A 22,694-nucleotide genomic window follows, 5' to 3' on the forward strand; every position below is an offset into this window, starting at 1 on the left:
CTCTCTCAGGCCCTGTCTCTGTCACTCAGTGTCCGCAGTGACCAAAGACAAGAAAGCAGCCCACAGCCTTTCAGACACCCGCCCAGCACAGAGCTGACCTGCTGTGCATCTCCTTGGCAGACACCCCGATTTGGGGTCCAAACCTCAGAGCACCCCAGGTACTGTACACACAGAGTTCTCCCTGTTTCTATTTGCACAGGTTTGTTTTTATTTAGAAAAAAAAAAAATGGAAACATACATATGTACAGAGTGAGCAGCCCAGACTCGGCGCAGGGGCACTCACAGGACAGAAGGTTGCCCCCCAGGGGGGCTTCACAAAGTCGGGCAGCGGGTCCCTGTCCTGAACCCACAGGGAGGCGAAGGGAGGTGGCGAGTGGGGGTGGTGCTCAGTCGGAGTCGCAGGCCTCCTGCTCGGTAGGGGCAGCCACTGCAGAGGCCAGACTGTCCTCCTGGCCTTTCAGTCTCTCGCCTGCACACAGGGCAGACAAGACAGGTGGAGAGGGGGGCTCTGATGGGCACCTGCCCCCCGCCTCCCAAAGTGTGGTCCACCTGCCCACACTTACGGATCAGCTCGGCGATGGCTCTCTGGGTCCGTTTCTCCAGCTTCTCCAGCTTCTTGGCCACGTCTCTCTTGAGGTCCCTGAAGCAGGGAGGCAGGTGGGGGAAGGCGAGACTGAAGGGTGGCCTGCGGGGCCGTGGGCCCGGTCTTCCGAGGGGACAACCCTGCCGGGAGGCCAGGAAAGCCTCCTCCATCTCCCAAAGCCCCCATCAGCACCCCTGACCCACTGGCCCCAGGGCACTGAGCCCAGGGCCTGTGCTTTGTCAAGGGGCCTCTCTCAGGTCTGGTCCCTTAGCAGACTGACCTGCCCGGCCCAGGGGGCATCCTGCAGGCCACATGCTCAGCCCAGCCCTGCCAGCAAGGGCTGAATTTCCACAAGGCTGAATGTCTCCAGCCCAGGGTTCTGTGGGCACACTCACCCCGTCCCCGCGAGGTCCACCCCTGACAGCCCCTCCGTTAGGCGCTGACAGGAGGCTGGACCTGACTGACACGGCAACACTCACCAATCAGGCTTCCGGGGTGCGAGGTTCGCCAGGTCCTGGGGAGGGGGGCGGGGGATGGAAGGAAAGAGACACAAATGAAGGGGCCCAGCACTGGACGGAGTAGTAAAAAGGAACAGAGGTAGGAACGGGAGGAAGAGGAAGGAGGAAGGTGATACAGAAGTGAAGTTGGGGAGAGCAGGTTGGGGAAAAGAGCAGTCGTGCTTCCGACCGCCCCCCCTCCGCCCCCCCCAGGCCAGAGACCCAGTAACCCACACTCACCACTTCCTCAATGACAGGCTCTGGCTTGGCGGCCTCAAGCTGCTCCTTTACCTTCTCCTCCACTAGAGGGCGCAAGACAACAAGTGTGGCCACTGCACCCCAGCCGCACGGGGAACCCCCCCTCCCTGGTAAAGGCAGCTATGGAGGAAGGCTTGAGCTTCAGGCTGCAGGCAACCCTGGGGTGAAGGAGAGGCGGCAAGAGGGCGCCAGCTAGAGATGGACCCCAGACCCCGGCCAGGAAGCCGGTGGCGCCCCCAACTACGCGGTGAGTGGGCTGCCTGGATCTACCCAGGCCCAGTTTTGTGACAGGCCACGAGGGTTTCTCTTCCCATTGCCTCTGGGCTTCCTGAGCTAAGTCATCCTTTGGGTCCTGGACTGGCTGAGCCCATCCCACTCTCAGATGTGCACTCCAGGACCCCCTGAAGGATGCCAGGGGGCCCTGGGCACCACCTGGCTCTGTTTGGGCCAGAATCCAACAGTTCCGGGGGAGTGCCCCGTGTCCCTGAGGGGACAGAGGCGGAAGATCTGGGCGCCCCCACCCTGCCTCAACTCCCTCCAGCCATCGTGGAGACCGACCCGGGCAGAGGTCCTCTTCTCTGTCTAGCCTTGCTGCCCCCACCCAGCAGGGCCCAGGCCATGAGTGACTGGCAGAGACAGTGAAAGGATGTGGGATACAGTCACTGATCTCTAATCAAAAACCGCGGGCCAAGGAGAGGACTCAAAGGTCTAGGGTGCTGATGTCCCCAGTACCACGTGGTTCCCTTGAGCACCACCAGCAGGTGTGGCCCCCAAACAAACAACAAAATGTGCTAACAAAAAGAATCAAAACAGCACTGGCCAGGGATGATGTGCATAATAAGAACCACCCTCCACTCCCCACCCCCCCACCAAATACACACAGAGGAATCCCCCCGATGGCAGGAGTCTGTCACAGGGCCACTCATCCTGACATTCCAGGGCCCAAAGGGTCCAGGTGAGCAGGCAGAAGAGGCACAGCAGCCTCCTCAGTGCCGAATGCCCTTCGCTGCCACCCCACAGCTGCAACCCACCTGCCACGGGCTTGGCCTGGGGCACCCTCCTCTTCTTCAGGTCCTCATCCTCGGGGACATAGTTGCGCAGCCGGAGCTCTCTGCCAGGGCCAAGAAGGGCAGAGATGACACGGGCACAGGCTCCCTGACCTCACACCCTGACCTCTCGCTGCTCAGGCCTGTGACAGCCACACAGGTGGGGGCAGGAGCATCCTGGTGACTGGAGTCCCTCTTTGAGCTTCTGCACCCTCCCCATCTGCCACCTGGTGCCGGGCTGGCTCCTCGAGACCCTGCCTGTATGCTGGGACCCTCCCGGGCAGGCTGGCCTGCAGCGAGCATTCAGGCCCTGGTCTGGGCAGGGTTGTCAGTTGGCTCCCCAGAACGGTCCCGCGGTGGCCACGGGCTGAGCTGCGCTGAAGGAGAAAGTCAGAGCGGTACTTGCTTCCCGCGTCCTCACACACGTGTGCCTGGGGCTGGCCGACAGGGGCTGTGGGAGTGGGCATGGATGTCTGCAAGGATGGGGCAGCCACAGTCCACGCAGTGACCTTGACAACAGCACAGGCAACACCCAATAAGAGGACCTGAACGTGCCACTGGTGCAGACCCCAAGAGCCCCGCAGAGAGAGGGAAGGGGCCAGGGTCCTTGTCAGGAGGCGGCAGCAGCCTGCTCCACTCGATGCACAGGGATTACTCCTGGCTCTGCACTCAGGAATTACCCCTCGTGGTGCTCAGGGGACCATATGGGATGCTGGGAATCAAACCCGTGTCGGCCGCCTGCAAGGCAAACGCCCTTCCCGCTGTGCTATTGCTCCAACCCCCTACTCTTCCCTTTCAAGGGCCCCCTTGAAGCCAGGGGCTTGCACACTCCTCCCAGTGTGGCGCCCACCATGTAGAACCTGCCTGCTGTCCCTGGACATGACAGCTGACTGCCCACCTGTCCTGTCCCTGGCTCTTGGCCCCAGCTGACGGCTGGGGCCGGGCTGACCCTTGGTGGCAGCACGGCTGCATGCAGAAACCTGCCCGCCCCAGCCAGCCAAGGAGGGGGACACCCCCCTGAGCCCCAACCCTAGCGGGGGATGGTCTGGTCACCACCGCAGGCTCTTTGAGAGAAAGTGGGGTGCGAATGGGTGCACAACTTGTGGTCACAACAGAGTGGGGAGAAAAGAGGAAGAGAAAGTGGGTGTGGGAAGGAAACTGCAGGGATGAGTGAGGGGAAAACCAACAACTGCACGGGCTCGGAGGGGAGTCGGTTGCTGGGAGGGAGGTCTCGGGGGACAGTTCTGGACTCCTGCTCCCCAGGCTCGGCAGACCACAAGAAGGGGCAGGGTACACAGAGAGGCTGGACAGCACGGGGCAGAGAGCACTGACAGGTGGGAACAGCACAGGCCGATGGGCAGAAGCATCTGAGTCCCGGGAGCTGAGGGACTTGACCCTGTGGCCACAGACAAGGGGCTAAGGGGGAGGGGGGAGGAGACTAGGGTGATATGCTCCCCCGACTCTCTCTGCGGGAGCTGGTGAAAAGACTGTCCCCCAACACCATCACCGAAGGGTAAGACTCTCTGGGAAAGGTCGGGGACTCTAGGTTCTGCTCTTAGGGCTGGTCTTTGTCACTTGGACCAAGAATAAGTGCCATTTCCACCAGTCCCCCACAAACCACTTAAAAAAAAAAACACCCTGAGGGAAACAAGAGCAACAGTGGAGTGGGTAGGGCACGTGCTTTGCATGCAGCCAACCCAGGTTCGGTCCCCAACACCCTATATGGCACCCTGAGCCCTGCCAGGAATGATCCCTGAGCACGAAGCCAGGAGTAAGCCCTGAGCAAGGGCGGGTATGGCCCCCAAAACCAACCAACCAAACAACCCCCTTCCCCCACCCCCACCCCACGAGCTCCAGAGAGCGACAGACTAGAATACATGCTTTACATACCCGGCAGTTCCAAGGTCCCTGGAGTACCACCAGGTGACCCCTGAACAAAACCCTTGTGGCCACAGAACAAAAATGAACAAACAAAAACCTGGACAGCAAGACGGAGTTTTTAGGCTCTATTTGCTGGCCTCAGAGAAGCAGCCGGGCAATCCACACTTCAGGGGCTGCAATGAACACGCCCTGGCGAGCCTCCGGCTGGGCACTGCTTTCCCTGACAGCATTTTCTTTTTTTCCAACTTCTGGGCTACACACAGCAGTGCTCAGGGCTTATTCCTGGCGGTGCTTGGGGGACCGTAAGGGATGCTGGGGGTGGAACCCAGGTTGGCCACTTGCAAAACAAACTCCCTACCCGCTGTACTATCACTCCGGCCCCACCTCCGAGAGTATTTTTCTACTTACAAGTAGAGTTTGCTGAAGCTGCATGGGACGAGACAAAAATATCGGCAGCCATGGAGCAGGGTCCTGGATCCACCTCGTAACCCCCATTCTCAGAGCAAGTGGAAGGGAAATAGGCCCTCGACAGGGATGGAGATGCAGATCAGCCCGGCAATGGAACTGCACAGAGCTGAGTGAAAGCCTCCTCACACATCCTGAAATTGGTCAGGACACTCCCAGGCATTTGTTTGCTGGAAGCAAAAATAAATCTCCAAAATAAAATGACAGGGAAGCTCTACCGCTAAAAATATAAGCAAAACTAAGAACTCAGCAAATGGGTCCAAGAGCAGTGCAGACGGGATTAGTGAACCGTAAGGCGGCTGGAAAATATCCAAATGGAGGGTCAGAGGAAGGAAAGTTGGAAATACAGGAAAGAGTGTAAGAGGCCGATGGAACATGGTGGAAAGACCCAATATTTGAAATCAGAGTCCCACAAGCAATACTCAAATGTACGAGAGCTGAACGTGATGTAAATGTAACACCTGTGGGGATTTTTACCTGGGGCCCTTTGGAGTCTCCAAAGGTTTTTTTTAAAGAAGAGCTAAATAAATCATTGTCAAAATATCAAACAATGAAACCAAACTGAAAGCCTTAAATTGGACAAAGGCACCCACTATTTAAGGAGAAACTTAAACTGACTGCAGAGCTAAGAAACCACGGCCAGCATGACAATGGAGAGGTGAGAAGAGCTGAAAGTCAAAACAATATCACACGAGCATGATAAAATCTAGGTGAATCGGCCTTGAAAAACTTGTGCAGACAAAACTTAGTAAGAGTCTGTCATAAATGGATGTTTGTTCTTTAGGAAATGCTGAAAGGTGGGGCAGAAGGGCAGGACAGCAGGTAGGGCACTTGCCTTGCACACAGACAACCTGGCTTTGATCTCCGGCACCATGCACGGTCCCAGTAACCCCGCCAGGAGTGATCCCTACGCACAGAGCCAGGAGTAGGCCCTGAGTACAGCCAGATGTGCCCCCCCCCCCAAAAAAAAACCAAACACAAAAACACTGAAGGGGTTCTCCAGGGTGGACAGAATGCCTTCAGACAGAAGCCCACGAGGCCAGAGCTTCTGAGCCTGCCCTCTCCTCGCACTCTCCTGCCCTGGGCTCTCACAGACCTCATCACGTGGGCATCATTGTCTGAGCAGCACCCACACCCTGGGGTGCATCCACTCCCTCCCTCCACCATCTAGTGTCCCCACACCAAGTCCAAATGTGGTCCAGGGCTAGAGAGATAGCACAGGAGTAAAGCTGACCCTGGTCTGATCCCTGGCACCTCAAATGCCCACCTTACCCCTGACCGCCAGGTGTGGGCCCTGAAGAGAGGGATACTCCTGGGCACCACAGGGTGGGCCCCCACCCCCAATAATAACACTCGATCCTGGTTTCAACAGTGCTGGCCCCCACAACCTGCTTTCTGTCCACAGCCAGCCCTGCCTGGCATTAGGCTTCCAACTATGCTGCAGGCAGTCCCTGAACCCTGCCCCAGATGTCCCCACCAGGCACAGCTCTGCCCCTTTTCCCTCCCTCAGGCAGGGGGAGGAGAGGAGAGGAGAGGCTGGGGTGGAAAGTGAGAGCCCCCCCCCCCCCCTACTCCCAGTTGCTACAGTGTCCGGGCATGAGCTACAGTGTCCTCAGGCAGGTGCAGGGAATTCAGAGAACAGGGAAAGAGCTTTAAGCCTAGCCCGGGGGTCTCAGGACCTTTTCATGCTCCAGGAACAATGCAGGAAGCTCCAAGTTGCACCTGCAGAGACCCAGGCAAAGGAGGTCAGGACAGGGGCTGGTGGCTGGAAGGAAGACGCCGAAGGGGGGCTGGTGCGAAGCAGGGTGCTGCCCCCTCCACAGGCTCCCAGCCGCTCTCTGAACCAGGGAAACGTCCGGCCCCCCACCACCACCTCCGCAGGGGACTGGGGAGTTGTCAAAAGCCTGAGGAAATGGGGTGAGCTCTTCTTCAAGGCAGCCACAGGGTAGGTGCCAAGGACAGGCTGGCCAGGGAGATTCTGGGGAAATCACCCCTGGGGGCCTTCTTCACACCTGGTCTGTGTAAAGTTGGGGCAGAGAAGGAAAGTGCATGTTCCAAACAGCACCAAACAGCAGCAGATATTCTCTAGAATTCTCCTTCTCGGCCAGGCCCCCAGGGGCCCCAGGAGACTCCAAAGGGCCCCAGGTAAAAATCCCCTAGGCACTGCTGGAGCAACAGCTCCAGTGAGAGGGCGTTGGCCTTGCACAGGTTGGATCCCTCCTCCCTGAGCCCCATCAGGGGTAATTCCTGAGCGCAGCTGGGTGTGTCTGTCATCCTCCCCCCCCCAGCCCCACCCCACCCCCCCCCAGCCAAAAAAAAAAAATTTTTTTAAAATCTTGTAAACAGGGGGCCTCACAACATAAGACTAGGGGGCCAAATGGTAGGAGGGGGACACAGGAAGGAAGAAGGAAATGAGGTCAGAACTTGATCAGAAAAAAATGTAGCTCCAGGAGTATGAACCTGGGGGCAGAGTTCTAGAATGACTAAGTGAAACCTTGAGCGGAGGAAGTCTGAGCTCACAGAGCTGTGTTAACCCCCGGCGCTCTACACCACCCCTGGCCTGCCCCGGGCCTGGAAAGCAGCCAGGGGAGAGCAGCTCCCCAGGGTCTGCTCCCTGAGCCCAAGGTCCCTCCTTCCTGCACGGACTGTCAGGAGCCACACTGGGGGCAGCCCTGACCGGTCTGTGCTGACAGATCCGCAGCCCCTGGCAGGCCTCCATGGCAACAGAGACGGCATGGGGGTCTCCTGTAAGGGAGACTCACTCCCATGCCCCCAACATGAATGACAGATGAGGTGATGTATATGGGGGGATGGGGGGGCAGCCAGGGCACCTGGGAATTTCCTTAGAGATCCAGGAGAGATCAGAATGGAACACGGGGGGGGGGGGGGGGGGAGGGGGGTCTAAGAGATAGTATCATGGGTAGGGTGTTTGCCTTGAACACGGTGGACCCAGGTTTGATCCCTGGCATCTCACTGGGTCCCCCGAGCCTGTCACGACTGATTGCTGAGTGCAAAGCCAAGCACCACCGGGTGTGGCCCCCCAAAACAACGACTACAAAATAAACTGAATAGACCAGGGAAACAGTAAGCTGTGCAAGGAGGCTTTTGTTCAGTGGCAGCTCAGTGATGTGAGGCGTGGGAGGGGTTTCAAGCAGAGATCGGGGGCCTTGGGAAACCCCATGATTCCCAGCCCACCTGGCCAGCAGCTCAGTGCTTGGGCTGGAGGAAGAGGTGGCTTTGGGCCCTGCGGTGCCGACCCTGGTGCCATCAGGGTACTCAGGCGTGCGTGGGAGCTTGCTAGAGCTCTACGCGGCAGCGCCATGGGCCGTGGGGTGCCGCCAGGTATCACACAGGAATGGGGATAAGCCCCGCCGCACAATTCCTCCAACTCAGGGGCACAACATTTTCATCTGGAACACAGGATGGCTGGCCTGGTGGCCCAGACATGGCTCATGGTACAGTGCTTGCCTTGCAGGCGTGAGGCAGGGAGCTTGATCCTGGAAGCATGCCTGCCATAAGCTATGTGCGACCCTGGCACGGCCATCTGTGCTCTCTGGGCACACCATGGAAATGTGACCCTGTGATGCCCCACACTCCAAGACTGCAAGGGACTACAAGCAAGCGTGTGCAAGTCCTCCGTGTCACATCAACAGAAAGGAAGGGGAAAGGAAAGAGCAGAACTTCTGTCTTCTGGTTCAGGGGCCACACCCGATGCATCTCTGGTGCCCAGGCGACCGTGGGCATGGGTAGTAAATCTGGGCTCCTGCACGTGGGGGATGCTTCAGCTCTACACCGGAAGCCCAGGGCAGAAGACCGTTCCTGGCTCTTTGGCCTCACTCTGGGACAGAGGACAGATCAGGCAATAAAGCTCCCTCACCTCTGTCCAGTCAACAACTGCCCCCACCCCAGCCTGCCTGGGCTTCCCATCCTGAGGGGGAGGGCGAGGACACAGAACCCCTGGAAGACAAGGCACGCTGCCCAGAGCCAGACAGGACCTGGCCTGGCCCAGAGGTCAGGACCAGTGAAGGGGAGCGCTCCCTTCCCAGCAGGAAACCTCACAGGGGGCTGCTCCAGACTCCTTCTTCATAAGGCGAAGGGATGCTGGGCGTACGCCAGATGCAGGCAGCCTGGAGACGCACACCCGTGACCAAGGCCTGAGAAAAGGGAGTCCCAAACCCAAGTCTCTACCCGGGGCTGGCCCTGCTGGCCTCCTCCAGCTGACTCTGGGGGAGCAGTGTCCTGTCTGATGGAGGGGTCAGGGTCCTGCGGGGTCGGAGGTCAAGGGCCTGGTGGCTCGATCAACTCTCTGGGCCCGAGGGTGTCCTTGAAGGGAAACTGCCGCCGGGCCGGCTTCCACTGCCCGACATCACCCCAGGAGGTGGGCCGATCCCCAAACTCCCAGTACACTGCGAGGACCCTTACTTGCCCCCAAGGTCACAGGGGCTCCCAGAGGAGAAGCAGGTGGGGTTTCAGGAAGAATGCAGCAGGGGAGGAGGCCAGAGCCCATGCTCTCATCAGGGTCTGCCTCCTATCCAGGACAGGTAGCTCTGGTGCAGCCGCCAGTGGCCGAGATAGACAAGTGTCAAGGGCCTTGCGGGATGGTGTTGGGGCAGCCAGTGAAGGGCCGTCCAGGCAGGGGCCAGTCTGGTGTTCTCTCACTCTGGCCCTAGCCCAGCTGCTGTCAGACACTGTCACCCAGGCCTGCCCACGATTCCGAAGCACCGGCCCGAGCTCCCTCAATGAGCTGGCTGAACATGGCACCATCCGCCAAGCTGAGGGGCACTAAAGCACCAGGGACAGCTGAGATACCAAAAAAGCAAAGACGACAATCTAAGTTGTAGCATGAGACAGACAGACAGACAGACAGACAGACACAGAGAGACAGAGACAGAGAGACAGAGAGAAAGGAGGAAAGTGAGAGGCGAGTGAGAGGAGAGAGGAGGAAGAGTGAAAAGGGGGGAGGGAGAGAGAGAGAGAGAGGGCTGCAATATAGTACGTGGGGAACCACACGCACAACAGGACAGACTTAAACGCAGGGTCAGCTGTGTCTCCTAAGTCTCTGGCGGACTGAATAGACATCCCGAACACTGGAGCTTCAAGTGCAACTCAGACTGAGAAGGAAGAGGGGAGCCAAGGCGGACAGCCGCTGGGTTGTACCCCAGAAGCCCGGCAGATGGGAGCTGGGCAGGCTGCTGAATCTCTGGGGCCCAGCTGAGCCCCCCATCCCTGTAGCAGGGGGCTCTGCACTGTCCAGGAGAGGCTTCCGCTTCTCGCCGCCCCTTGAGTTAGCCAAACCGAGCCTCTTCAGTGGGGCTGCAGGGTGCAGGGCAGGTGGGGGCCATGCTGAGAACCGGCCCGCAGAGGCTCCTCCACACCCAGCCATGAGGCCCGTGGGCAGCCTGGCTCCCTCCACACCCTCATACCCAGAGCAGGGAGGACGGATGCCTGGGGAGGGCTTGGGCCCTGAAGGGCGGGGCAAGATCCAGGCGGTACCAGGGGAGGGCACCAGGCACCCCTGCCTGGATGGCACCCAAGGCAAGCCGGCTCCCACACGGACCCTACACACCCTGTGTCCACCCTCCCTCCGGGGTCATTTGGGGAGCCACGACCAGCCCCCCTGCCCACAGTCAGGACGCCTCCCTGGGGCCTAGCGGGGAGTGACATCACAGGAAGCGTGGGCAGTGACCACTGGCATGGGGCTGATGTCATGGAGACACCCTGGCAGACACCAGCCTGGGGCAGGGGGTGGGGGGGGCACCTGTCCACCGCCAGGGCTTGGGGCCAGCACTGGGCCAGGCCTGAGCCTCGGGTGGGGTCACTGTGCGCATGTAGCCAGAGAACATGTTTCCATCTCAAAGGAAGATGTAAGAGGTCTGCAGCCTGTGACACCCACCCCAGGGTGAACTTCTGTCACTACCGGTGCAGAGCTGAGAGCCGCACTGGCGGGAGGCAGTGATCATGAGGGCCACCCAATAAGGCCTGCCCCCTGACCGTGCCTGCATCCCCCTCCCCTACCACCTGCCAGGGCGGCCTGACTGCCAGCGTGAAAATAACGGGCAGGAGCTGAGAGAAACACCCCTTTCTGGAAACTGCTTCCTGGACTGCCAGCTCCCAGCTTCTCAGATGGGCTGTTCTTCCCCCACAGCCTGGCAAGACTGCTCCCCTCCAGGGATGGGCAGTCCTGGAGAGTTGCAGAAATATTAAAATGAAAATTCTGATCCAGAGGGTTCACGAGATCCCAAAGCTACAGCACACCTTTTCATCATTGGGGCTGGAGGGATAGTACAGCGGGTAGGGCGTTTGCCTTGCACACAACTGACCCGGGTTCGATTCCCAGCATCCCATATGGTCCCCTGAGCACCATCAGGAGTAATTCCTGAGTGCGGAGCCAGGAGTAACTCCTGAGCATCGCTGGGTGTGACCCAAAAAGCAAAACCAAACAACAACAACAAAACACGGCTTGGAGAAGGGTTTTTGCTGGAGTTGTGCCACCTGCTGGTGCTCAGGGCTTACTCCTGGCTCTGTGCTCAGGGGACCATCTGCAGTGCCGTGATGCAAGGCAAGGGTTCTGCCTGCTGTACTGTCACTCTGGCCCAGACCAAGGCTTCTTAATTTTCACGCATGACCGTTTTGCTTCTTTCTACAAAAGTTTTATGTAACACTTGGCATATAGGCATACAAATCATTTACTGATACCAAATCATAAAGAAATTCTAATCAAGTCAGTTTGTGTTGAGTGAAGACCAGATGCATAATATAATTGCACTGCTTCTAAATTTAGTATGTTTCTGTTTTTTCTCCACTCAACACCATGGTTAAGATTCAACCACATGTCACCACCCAAATCTTCTACACCCTAAGCCATGACCCTATCCACAGTGCCCCTTCCCTTCCTCATCAACAAGGACCAGAGAGGAGACAAAAAACAAGTCTAAATCCAGCAAAAAACGAGTCTAAAAATGAGACAAAACTGGAGCCAGGGCATGAGACCCTCAGAGCCAATAAGAAAACCGCAAAGGGTCCTTCAGAAGTCACCACAGAAGGTAGACACGGTACTGACAACCGTGCCCACATCACCCACAGCTATGGGAATGTGACAAAGGAATAAAGACCAAATGTCTTCATCTCTCACCAAGAAGGACCCCTGAGGTCACAGGGGGGGCCGGGGGGCACTAAGATCCCACAAGACAGCAGAGCCCAGCAGACAAAGGGCAAGGGTCCCCCAGCAGAACTCAGAATACAGGGGTTGAGGGTCCCCCAGCAGAGCTCAGGATACAAGACAGTGGGGGTCCCCTGGCAGAGCTCAGCATACAGGGCCAAGGGTCCTGTGCCATCTTTCAGCATCAGCAGCTTCTCCACCTGCAACCGTGGCATCTCCGAGAACAGGAGGAAGGCGCCAGGTTCGGCGGCTGCTCTGACTACACAGTGCGTGCACCCTGGGGATCAGCAGTCCCAGGCAGGACGGGCTGAGACCGCACTTGGCTTCCAGGGGTCAGAGTGTGATGCCCGGGTGTGAGCACCAGGTGTGATCCCCGCACCCCATGTTCCAGAGCACTGCTAGGAGTGGCCCCTGAGCACAGAGACGACTTTGGCTCCTGAGCGCCACAGGCTGTGCTCAAACCTCCCCCCGCCCCCACAAAGACCTATGAACTATCAAGTCGTCTACACATGCGTCCAGGTGCGGATCTGCAAAGGTCCCGTCTTGTCTGCTGTGTCTCCTCAGAGGAGGGAGGCAGAGATGGGGGCTTACATGGGCGACACACGGCCGAGGCAGGCTGCCACACGCCCACCCGGTTCCCCAGAGCAGCACCCTCCAGGGTGCAGAGCTGACCCTGCCAAGGAGCAGAAGCCACACAGACTCTGTGCCTGACAGATGAGCCTCCTCCCAGCTGAGCTCCATGTTCCTGGGGCCGGGCTGGCACTGACCGGGCACAGACCCTGCCACATGAAGGCCCCTCACCCCAGCCCACACGGAGCAACCTCCAGCTCCTCACCATGCCACCCACTGGTCTGGAAAGACATTCCTTTTTTTTTGTTTGTTTGGATCACAGCTGGCTATGCACAGGGCTCACTCCTGGCTCTGCACTCAGGAATTACTCCTGACAGTGCTCAGGGGACCATATGGGATGCTGGGAATAGAACCCGGGTCGGCCGCGTGCAAGGCAAACGCTCTACCCACTGTCCTATTGCTCCAGCCCCCTGGAAAGACATTTCTTAAGCTGGTTTCGATGCCAAGCAGCTCTGTGGAAATTCCAGCCTGTAGGCTGAGAGAAGAGGAGCTGGGTCTAGGCAACGCAGGGGACCAGGCAGAAGATGCCCACAAGAAGGACTGTCCGTGTGACGGTGGCTAAAGCAGGGGCAGGGGCTGAGACGCGGCAGGGCCTGTGAGCAGAGTCCACGTGAAGCTTGCTCGGTCCAGGCGGAGAGGAGGCCAAAGGGAGTCCGATGACAGTCCCCAAAGCGCCAGAGGCAGGTAAGGGAACCGGAGGAGACTGGACAGGACCAGATGGATGACCCGGGTCAGGCCTGACACCCAGGTAAGGTTGGGCCTGATCTGGCCAGGCCTGGGGGAGGAGGCAGCTAAGAGCCGAAGGAGAGGGAAGAAAATGCTGGTGGCCAGGGAGCCGGTAGGGACAGGGCACAGGGCAGGCTTCGGGGAAGATTCAGGTGGAGAGGAAGGACCTCGGGAGGACTGTGGGCGGGGGGGCGGGGGGGGAGAGGGGGCGGGCACGGAAACCAGCAGGCCTGGAGGAACAGAGGATTACCGGTGCTTCTCGCCTTCCTCCTCTCCGTCTCTGAGCTGCTTGGTCTTTGGCTCCCCATCGTCCTTGTCCTGTGGAGAGAAAGGGAGAAAAGCCTGCTCAGACAAAGGCACCCACTCCAGTTCTCACTGCCCCCAAGGCCAGTCGGTCTGGCAGTGACCCCCAAGTGGCACACCCGCAGCCTCCGAACAAGGCAGGGCCTGCTACGGCACTGAACCTTCCTCCTCCCAATCGCCTGCAGAATCTGGGGTGAGCTCTGCCCATCTCCATGGATCTGGGTGAAGCCACTCTGTGAGCTGGAGGAGCAGGGCCAGGGGAGGGAGACGCGGTCACCCACCGCCCGGGGCACGACAGAAGCTTGGGCCAGCTCCCAGACCGGAGCTTCTCCAGAAATGCCAACGCGTAACAAGATGCATTCGGGTCACAGAGCTTGGGAGTTGCAGGGGGTCCATTTGGGCGCAGGGCAGAGGGGCCACAGCATGCGGGGAGCTGGCTTGGGGGCCACTGTGCCCATCTCCACACCTTTTTCCAAGACTCAAGAACACAAGTTGGGGGGCTGGAGAGATAGCACAGTGGGTAGGGCGTTTGCCTTGCACGCGGCCGACCTGGGTTCGATTTCCAGCATCCCATATGGTCCCCTGAGCACCGCGAGGAGTAACTCCTGAGTGCAGTACCAGGAGTAACTCCTGTGCATCGCCGGGTGTGACCCAAAAAGGAAAAAAAAAAACAACAACGCAAGTTGGTCTCAACCTTGACATAGAGCAACCTGTCTTCCAGGAGGGACATGGCCCCTGGGTTTACATGCAGCAGACAAGGTGCCCCACACCACGTTCACTGCTGCTAGCCTCTCCCCGCCCCCCAGGCAGATGGGCCTGAGGGCTGTGCACAAGTGTGTGAGCGCTCTCTGTGAGGGCTGGGGGGAACAGCTCCAGGACAGGACCCTGCCGATACCGCCCATGTGCCATCACTGGCAGTGACCTGCCTTTGACGGTCACTGTGACATTTCTGAGTCCCTGCCAGCAGGAAGCAGCTGTGATGAGGAGCAGAATGAGCTGGAGCTGAGGTCGACGGTGTAAGGAAAGGAGGGACTCAGAGCTTCCCCTCCCGGAAACCTGCTGTGCCACCGGCAGCTGGCACCCTGAGACTGGCATCTGATGTGAGTCCCTGTCTGCAGTGCTCGTCCCGGTGACCCCAAGGGCAGCCAGATAGACCCTGCCCTTGGCTGCTGTCCCTGCCCCTAGCCGAAAGGGAACACAAGTCAGTCGGCAGCCTGGTCCTTGGAAGCTTCTTTGGGGGAACAGGTGACTCTTCCTGGCCTCCCCTGCTCGCGGCCCAGGGCAGCCCAGGCTCTAGGGGACCCAGGAGATGAGGCCGCAGGAAAGCAACCTGGCCTGGCTGGGGAGGGGACAGACTACTTCCTGCTGAGGGGTGGCAGAATCTGGACGGACGGAATGATGGGCTGGGATGGGGAGAGGGGGAGGAAGGGCATTCCTGGAGAGAACTGACCCAGCAGAAGTGGGGTGCGTTTGAGGACAGTCAGGTGGCTGAAGCAGCATCAGGCAGAGATGGACAAGGCGGCTTGGGTGCACTGAGGGCTCTGGCCAGTGCTCTCAGCTCTGGGAGCCAGAGGGCAGGCAGACGGGCATGCGAGCTGCTGGAGAAAGGTCCAGACAGGACCCTGGACCTGAATAGGACCCTGCCAACACCTCCGCTGAGGTGCCGAAAGCTTGGCAGCAGACCCTGGGGCAGAGAGGCCTCTGCTTGGTGACAGCCAAAGGGGAAGGGAGAGTGGAGCACAAACTTCTTGTCTTTCGCAGTGCTGGGGACTTCCGAATTCAAGGCCACGCACATGGAAGACAAGTGAGCCGGCACTAAAGCTACATTCCTAGTCCCCCCAAGCACAGCCTATCCACAATTGTTCTCTCTTTTACAGGGGCTGCTCCCCGTGACGCTCAGCCTGGTAGAATGTGCCTGACCACCAGATGCTTCCGGACACACCAGCAGTGTGGGACTGAACTGAGGGTCGGATACGTGCTCGGCCTATGCTCTGCTACTTGACCTATCTCCCAGGCCTGAGGACAAAACTGTTAAGCCAGGATCAAACAGTGCAGCAGGGATCAAACCCAGGGCCTCACATGTGCAGAGCAAGTGCTCCACTGCACCGAAGTACAAATCTTAACAGAACAAGTGCAGTTCTCCTGGGCTGCTGGGCAGAACCTTCCAGACGCCCAACAGAAACATATGCATGTACGCACCCTCCTGGACTAAACACCGATCATGCAAACTGGGGCTTGGACGTTCAAACCAGAAGCTCCTTCCCTGGTACAGCTGCCAGGGGGCTCTGGGCAGTAACGTTGGCTACCGCCACCCGGGCTACGCCAGACCACGGGAAAACCTCTTCTTCCTGGAGGGACGCGAGGCATGAGGGTGAGAACCTCAGGGCGCAGGAGTCCGTCCTCTGCCAGCGCCCTGCTCCTTCTCAGCCCTCGAGCGAGGGCACTTGGAGGCCAGTGGCGCCACCCCCTCCTGAGTCCCCAGAGGCCTCTCAAGGGCCTCACACAGACCAAGTTATTCATTAATAAACGAGAAAACAACCCACAGAACAAGCGGCACTGTAGGTGCGGCAGGCGGGAGGGGGAGGGGCTGCCTCGGCACTGCAGTCGGAGAGGTGAAAGGGTCCCGGGCCAGCGGGAAGAGGTGAAGAGTCCCCAGCTAGCCCAGAGGTGATGGGGACCCCAGTCAGCCTCGAGAGTGAAGGGGCCCCCAGCCACGGGGAGAGGTGAAGGGCTCCCCAGCCAGCCCAGAGGTGAACACGTCTCCAGCCACCCTGGAAGTGAAAGGGACCCCAGCCAGCCTGGGGTGCTGTTCCAGGAGCAGGGCACAAACCAGCCATGATGGTAGAATGTGTGTCGCATAGCACATGCAGACAACTCCCCCCCCCGCCCCCTGACACACACACACACACACACACACACACACACACACACACACACACACAGCCCACCCCAGCAGAGTCTGGAGCCCTCCAGCTGAAGGGTGGGGAATAGATATGCCCCAGGTGCCGGGTCCACAGGCGCTGCAGTTCAGGATGAAGGTGCCCCAGACCCCTCCCACTGTGTTCTTGCCCATCTCAAGGGCCCTTAGTTTCTGTGACTAGCTCCACCCCAGCCCCACCCCACCCCCAGATCTGGGCCCAGATCTGGACCCAGGAGAAAGAGGCAAGGCTCCAGGGGTCTCAAAGGACCCTGCCCCAAACATGGCCCGACTCTTAATGTTCGAGGGCCTTCTGCCAGGAACAGACTTGTACAGATCAAAGCAGGGTTGTGCAAGATGGTTTTACTTCTTCCTCAACTGTCTGGCAAGACCTCGGTGAAGCCATGTTGGCCCGAAGTTCTGTGAGGTTACAGGGCTTTGTAAGTTTTGTTTTTCCTTTGTTGGCTCACGGGGCTGGCCTAGGGATGAAGTGCTGCTTGGGGGGCTGCAGTGCTGGGGAGTATCTGGGTGTTCGGGGGTCCCCAGGGGTGCACCGGGTGGTGGCTGAGGCTCTCCAAGGCCATACCTGGTGATGTTCAAGGAACCATGTGATGCTGGGGACAAGGCCAGGATGTGCCTTAAATCCCCTGCCCCATCTCCCCAGGCCTGATTTTGTGTCTTCTTGAAGCAGTATTTTTTTTTTTTGAATTACAGTTTTTATTTGGAGGTTTTGAAGGGGAGGAAGAGATAGCGGGAGAGAGTGGAGAGTAATGTGCTCAAGAGAGAACCTGGTCTTCTCCCAGGGCAGAGAGAGCCCCCACACACATCCCAGCATTAGACTGGAAGGCACGAAAGTACACATCTCAGGAGGGGAGATGCAGGCAACACGTGTGCTCTGGCACTGCGAGTGCTTAGCCACACGGGCGCGAGCAGCACATGGGCTCGGGCAGCATATGTGCTGCAATCTGTTTTCCAAATAATACCCGTTCACCTAAGTTACCGAATGTAAAGCTGCTGCTTATCGTCTTCTTCATCCTTTTGCTGCTGGTCACCTCGCTGACCGTGACAATTTGTGTCATTTCTCCTTTATGTGACCAGCTAGGCTAGAACTTTATCAACTTTAGGACTTACTGGGTTTTTTTTTTTTGGGGGGGGTGTATTTCTATGTGTTTGTCTGCCAGGGATCCAATCCGGGGCCTCCACCACGCGAAGCTCTCTCCCTGTCCCAGGACCTGGGGTTCTAATGACGTGTTTGCTCCTCAGTCTCCTAGGAGGGCCCCTCCTGAGCTGCGGGAAGGTGATGTGGGGGGACTATCAATCTGTACTTTCGACCTGAAAGTGGGACTACTACGAGGTGTTCAATCAACCACCGAAATTGCAGCCGAGGGGCCCTCTCACTCCCGGTTCCCTGTGTGTGCCTGGGGGCAGGCGCCCGAGGGAAGTGAGAACCCTAGCCTCAGGGGCCACACAGGACAGGATCAGGCCTGTGCACAGCAGCAGGCAGTATGGGAGGCTTTTCCCGTGCTTCCAAATCCGGAAAAGTGCTGTCAAAGAAGGACGGGGCTCTTCAACCCCAATTCTAAGCGGCCGAGGGTGGGGGTTCGCTAACACTGACAAAGCAGCAGCAGATCCCTGTGCGTGGGGACAGCGTTGTAGGCGTGAGAACAGCATGAGGGCACTGGCGGGCCGTGCCGGTGGGCACAGAGGCGGGAAACTGGCAGTGACAGGATGCAGGGGGGCCGGCGCCCTGGAAGGGTAGGGAGACGGGTGCAGCTGCTCCACACCCTGCTGGACCTGCCCGGCCTGCAGCTGCCCGTGCGTGTGTGCTGGGGAGAGTGGTCAGAGCAAGGGGGGACCAGGCTCTGGCGTGGGGGGGTGGCGGCACGGTGCAGGAGCCGCAGCCTGGGCCTCCTCTCCAGAGGGAAGAGAGGCGGGCAAGGGGTCCACAGGACTCCTAATCTCAACTCCTCCCCCGGGGCTGCAGACACCTCCTCCCTCCACCGGGGCCTGGGCAAACAAGCTTCACTGGCGCGAGTGTGTCTGGGGTATTGTCCACAGACCCAGCCCTCTGTTGAACAGTCGAGAGAGAACAAAGTCCCACACCCTCGCCCAAAAGAGCCCAGTCGGAGCATTTCCAGTTCTGACTGGGGCCCACAGTGGGGCAGTCAAAAAGGGATGGGCAGGGGCGGGCCTAGCACAGGGGGGCAGGAAGTGACTGACGGGAGGGCAAACCTGCAGGTTTCATCATTCCACTGTGTCTGGGCAGCCTGACACAGCCCATGCTGGGTGGAGGGACTTCCTGCTGGGCAGAGAGGCTGATCTCCAGGGCCTTGGGGGTAGGGCAGTCAGAGACTGCCTCGCCTGCCTGCCTGCCCGGAAGATGCAGAGATAAGCCCTGGGCTGAACGCTACCACGCCTCCATGCCGAAGCCAGGAGACTGCAATGGGGGTTAGGGGGCGCCCTCAGCCTCCTGGGCAGCACCAGTGCCCAGTGCCAACCTCTCACGTGCAGACCCTGGCACTGGGTTTGATGCCAGCAACCCCTGACTCCTGTTGGGCTGAACGCTACCACGCCTCCATGCCGAAGCCAGGAGACCGCAATGGGGGTTAGGGGGCGCCCTCAGCCTCCTGGGCAGCAGTAGTGCCCAGTGCCAACCTCTCACGCGCAGACCCTGGCACTGGGTTTGATGCCAGCAACCCCCTGACTCCTGTGCCCACTGTCGGCCCCACAGGAGGTGGGGACTCCAGCAGCGGGCAGGCGCAGCATAGGGCAGAGTGTGAGGAGGGATCAGGCCCTGGCCCCCAGGCTCCACGCTGCCCTGCGAGTGACCTTGGGCAGGCCCGTTTCCTCTTCTCCGAACACAGGGACCATCAGACTGGCATCCATCCTGGCAGAGTCAGAACTGAATGAAAAGGCACGGGAGGAGGGGCGCGCCCGCGGCTCTGGAGGAGCAGGGCCCAGGCAGGGCCCCGCTGCTGGCGTCTGAGCGGGACGCGATAAGCTCCTGCCCTATCGGCCACACCTGGTCCCCACAGTGGCAAGCAGACAGCGGGGTTATAAAGTCGGCTGAGCCAAGACGTCAGGCGTGTCAGACAATCCGTGCAGGGCAGAGAGCCGATTCTCCTCTGGGTGCTTGAGCAGGAATCTCGGAGAGCTCAGAGGTGAGGGTGGGGGTGGAGAGGCAGGCAGCTGGGTGAGACAGAGAGGACCAAGAGTGGGGGCAGGAGAAGAGGAAGCCGGCCAGAGATAAGAAGTGCAGATAGGAGCAGGAACTAGGGCAGTGGCGGGGGACCTGCACGGGGGTGCCTGGAAGCTACAGGGCACAGGGAGGAGTCCAAGCTAGCTGGGGTTGTGACGGTGCCTCACGGGGAGAATGAAGGCGCCTTTGACAAAGGAGAGGACAGCAAGGAGGGGACAGAGGGAAAGACTGTGGCAGGGGGCCTCGCACTGAGGGTCTGAGGCGAGGCCCCTGCAGTCAAGGCCAAGCGAGGGACCCACGCCGCCCTCGGTGTCTTCAGCATGCAGAAAGGAGGCTCACTCCAGGTTGGTCCCCCACTGTCCGCCCTGTCCCTGCTGCCAGATGATGCGGCACGAGGGGATGGCTGGGGAGCTGGGCCCGGGCCACACCTGGTCCTGTGGCAGCAGGGGGCAACTGGGTGCCAGGAGATAATCTCCAACAGCCATTTTATTAGCCAGCAAACAGTGACCGTCCTGCTTGTGGGAGGCCTCGGTGCTGAACGTTGAGGAGGGAATGGAGAAAGCAGGGCTGGGGACAGTTCCTGAGCAGGGCCTCGGACGGGACGCGGAATCAGTGACCGTGTCCTGTGGAGGGGACGCTGGAGCTTTTTACACACCCAAGGGGACGAGGACCCAGAGGAGAAAAGGGGAGGAACGGCAGCACCACTGGGTGAGTGGGGGGTGTCCCCAGGTCTGGGGCGGGCGCGCACCACAATCTGTCCTGCATCTTGAGGGCTGAAAGGGAGTGGCCCCCTGCCTGAGGGTCACACCAGGCAGGCGGGGAGCCTGGCCCAGTTTGCTGGGCACCGCTCCAGACTCCTGCCAGCCCCTCCCTGTGGGAGGCTCTGGGACAGGCAGGGTGAGGGAAGGGGTGAACCCTAGCTCACCAGGCAAGTTGTGGGGTGTCTCTCGTGGTTCCCTTTCCTTTCCGAGTTAAGGGACGCGACCGCGGCAGGGATACCTGAGGATTAAAGGTAGCTTGGATCCGATCGAAGTGTGGTGCTGGACCCCACCTAATACCCACCGTGGGAAAAGGTCTGCCGGCATCGAGGCATCAAGGGTAGCCCAAGTCCTCTGTCCATCAGCAATGCGCTGACTCACCCCTGGCTCTTGCTGCCTCCTCTTGGGGCACCAGATGTTTGCTCTAGTTTCCCCATTTTTTTACCTGCCCCTCCCCCATCTCACACACACACACACACACACACACACACACAAACACACACACACACACACACCAAGCAAGCGGAGAGCAGCTGATTGCTGGGAACCACAGAGGCTTCACAGGGAGCTGGGCCTGGGCCTTCGCAGTCAGAACAGCAGCTGGGCAGACAGCTTTTCAGGGGGCTCCTGGACTCACTTCCTCAGAGGGCGGGGCTCAGGCTTTGCATGCGGTGGAGCTAGGATCCAACCGCGGCCACGAGGTCCCCCAAGCGCATCCAGGAGCAAGTCCCAAATAAGAAGCCAATGACAGATGGGGCAGCCCATGCACTTCAGGAACCCACATTGAGCCACATGGTGGGGGACTGTCAGGTCCAAGCCCCAGCCCCCACTCTGACCGCACTCTTGGTCCCACCGGAGACTCGCAGGTGGCCCTGCTAAGCATGTCAGCATCCTCGAGAGACAGGACAGAGCCACAGACAGGGTGGTTTGGGAGACAGTAACTGGAATTCCAGGAAGGCCTCCCCAGGAGGTAAGAGCCACACGAAGAGGCACACAGAGCGATGCTTCTCATAAAAGGGCCAGAGGAGCCTGACCTGCCGGCAGCAGCCAGGCCAGCAGCCCCTCACTAATCCCACGACAGCAGGCTGCCCCGGCACACGACCAGGAGCCCGGCCTCCATCCCGCCACATGGACCCCAGCACCACTGCAGCAGCACCTTCCCTGTTTCCCTTCATTCTCTCCTCACAATGACTCAGTCGCTAAGTGATTCCACCAGTCAGCGCCTATGGACTTTTCTCCACCTGAAAACAAATGCAGGCCCCCAGCTCTGCCGGGGAAGGGGCGGGCAGATTCAGGCTTGCACAACCCAGCGTCTCTGCAGTCAGGATGGAGCCCAGCAGAGACCCACAAACATACAGCCGGCTGAGTGGCCCCAGGAGACCAGATCTCCTTCTTCTCCAGGCAGAGCAGGAATTTCAACTAATTGTGGGGCTGGAGCAATAGCACAGTGGGCAGGGCGTTTGCCTTGCACGCGGCTGACCCGGGTTCAATCCCCAGCATCCCATATGGTCCCCGATGTACCGCCAGGAGTGATTCCTGAGTGCAGAGCCAGGAAGAATCACTGGGCATAGCCGGGTGTGACCCACAAAGAAAAAAAAAAAAGAATCAACTAATTGTGTAATTGTGGGGCCAGAGTGATAGTACAATGGGTAGGGCACTTGCCTTGCACATGGCAGACTTGGGTTTGAGCCCCAGCATTCCATATGGTCCTGTGTGCTGCCAGGAGTAATTCCTGAGTGAAGAGTCAGGAGTAACCCCTGAGCACTGTCAGGTATGGGTCCAAAAATAGAAAGAAAAAAAATAATAAAACAACTGATTGTGCAGAGAGGAAGAGACCTCGACCACCATTCCTCCTTTCGTGCTAAGCAGCACACACAGTCAGAAGGATTTCCTCGCCACCCTAAGTCACTGCTGGAGGAAGGTGAGCTACAAAGTGCCAGGATGCAGAAGGCACAGTCTCCAGAGGTACTGGAGTGTGGGCCCGGAACTCCCTATCACCTCAAGAGGAGGGCCAGAGCCATCGGGGCATGGGGGCCAGCTGGACAACTGTGGAGGATGAATCAGTCCCCTGAATCTCTGACCCTGACCCTCTCCCCTCTACGTAACCTCGGCTGGTGATGGTGTTTCGGCACAGAGCCCAGGAGGGAGGGGCGCCTGGCTACGGTGTTCTCACTACCCTTGGATCTGATGGGAGTAACTCGCAGAGGGGCTACAGCCCTCCCAGGGGTTCCCAAAATCACATGTGTCCTTCCACACATGCACCATGGGTACA

At 59.2% G+C, this 22,694-nt stretch overlaps 1 protein-coding gene across 1 annotated transcript in view; it reads right to left on the reverse strand.

Annotated features, from left to right (window-relative positions):
- Positions 1-216: 216 nt before the first annotated feature.
- Positions 217-22,694, reverse strand: part of CCDC12 (coiled-coil domain containing 12) — a 44,244-nt gene continuing 21,766 nt past the window's right edge. Inside the window, exons 2-7 of the mRNA XM_056129601.1 lie at positions 13,496-13,563; positions 2,370-2,449; positions 1,321-1,382; positions 1,063-1,097; positions 564-640; positions 217-469 (exon numbers count right to left, since the gene is read on the reverse strand). Of these exons, the coding sequence (XP_055985576.1) occupies positions 387-469; positions 564-640; positions 1,063-1,097; positions 1,321-1,382; positions 2,370-2,449; positions 13,496-13,563 (405 nt within the window). The 3' untranslated portion in view covers positions 217-386. The remainder of the gene's footprint in view (positions 470-563; positions 641-1,062; positions 1,098-1,320; positions 1,383-2,369; positions 2,450-13,495; positions 13,564-22,694) is intronic.

Source organism: Sorex fumeus, unplaced genomic scaffold (genome assembly GCF_029834395.1).
Source record: "Sorex fumeus unplaced genomic scaffold, SorFum_2.1 ptg000072l, whole genome shotgun sequence".
Taxonomy (NCBI): Eukaryota; Metazoa; Chordata; class Mammalia; order Eulipotyphla; family Soricidae; genus Sorex; species Sorex fumeus.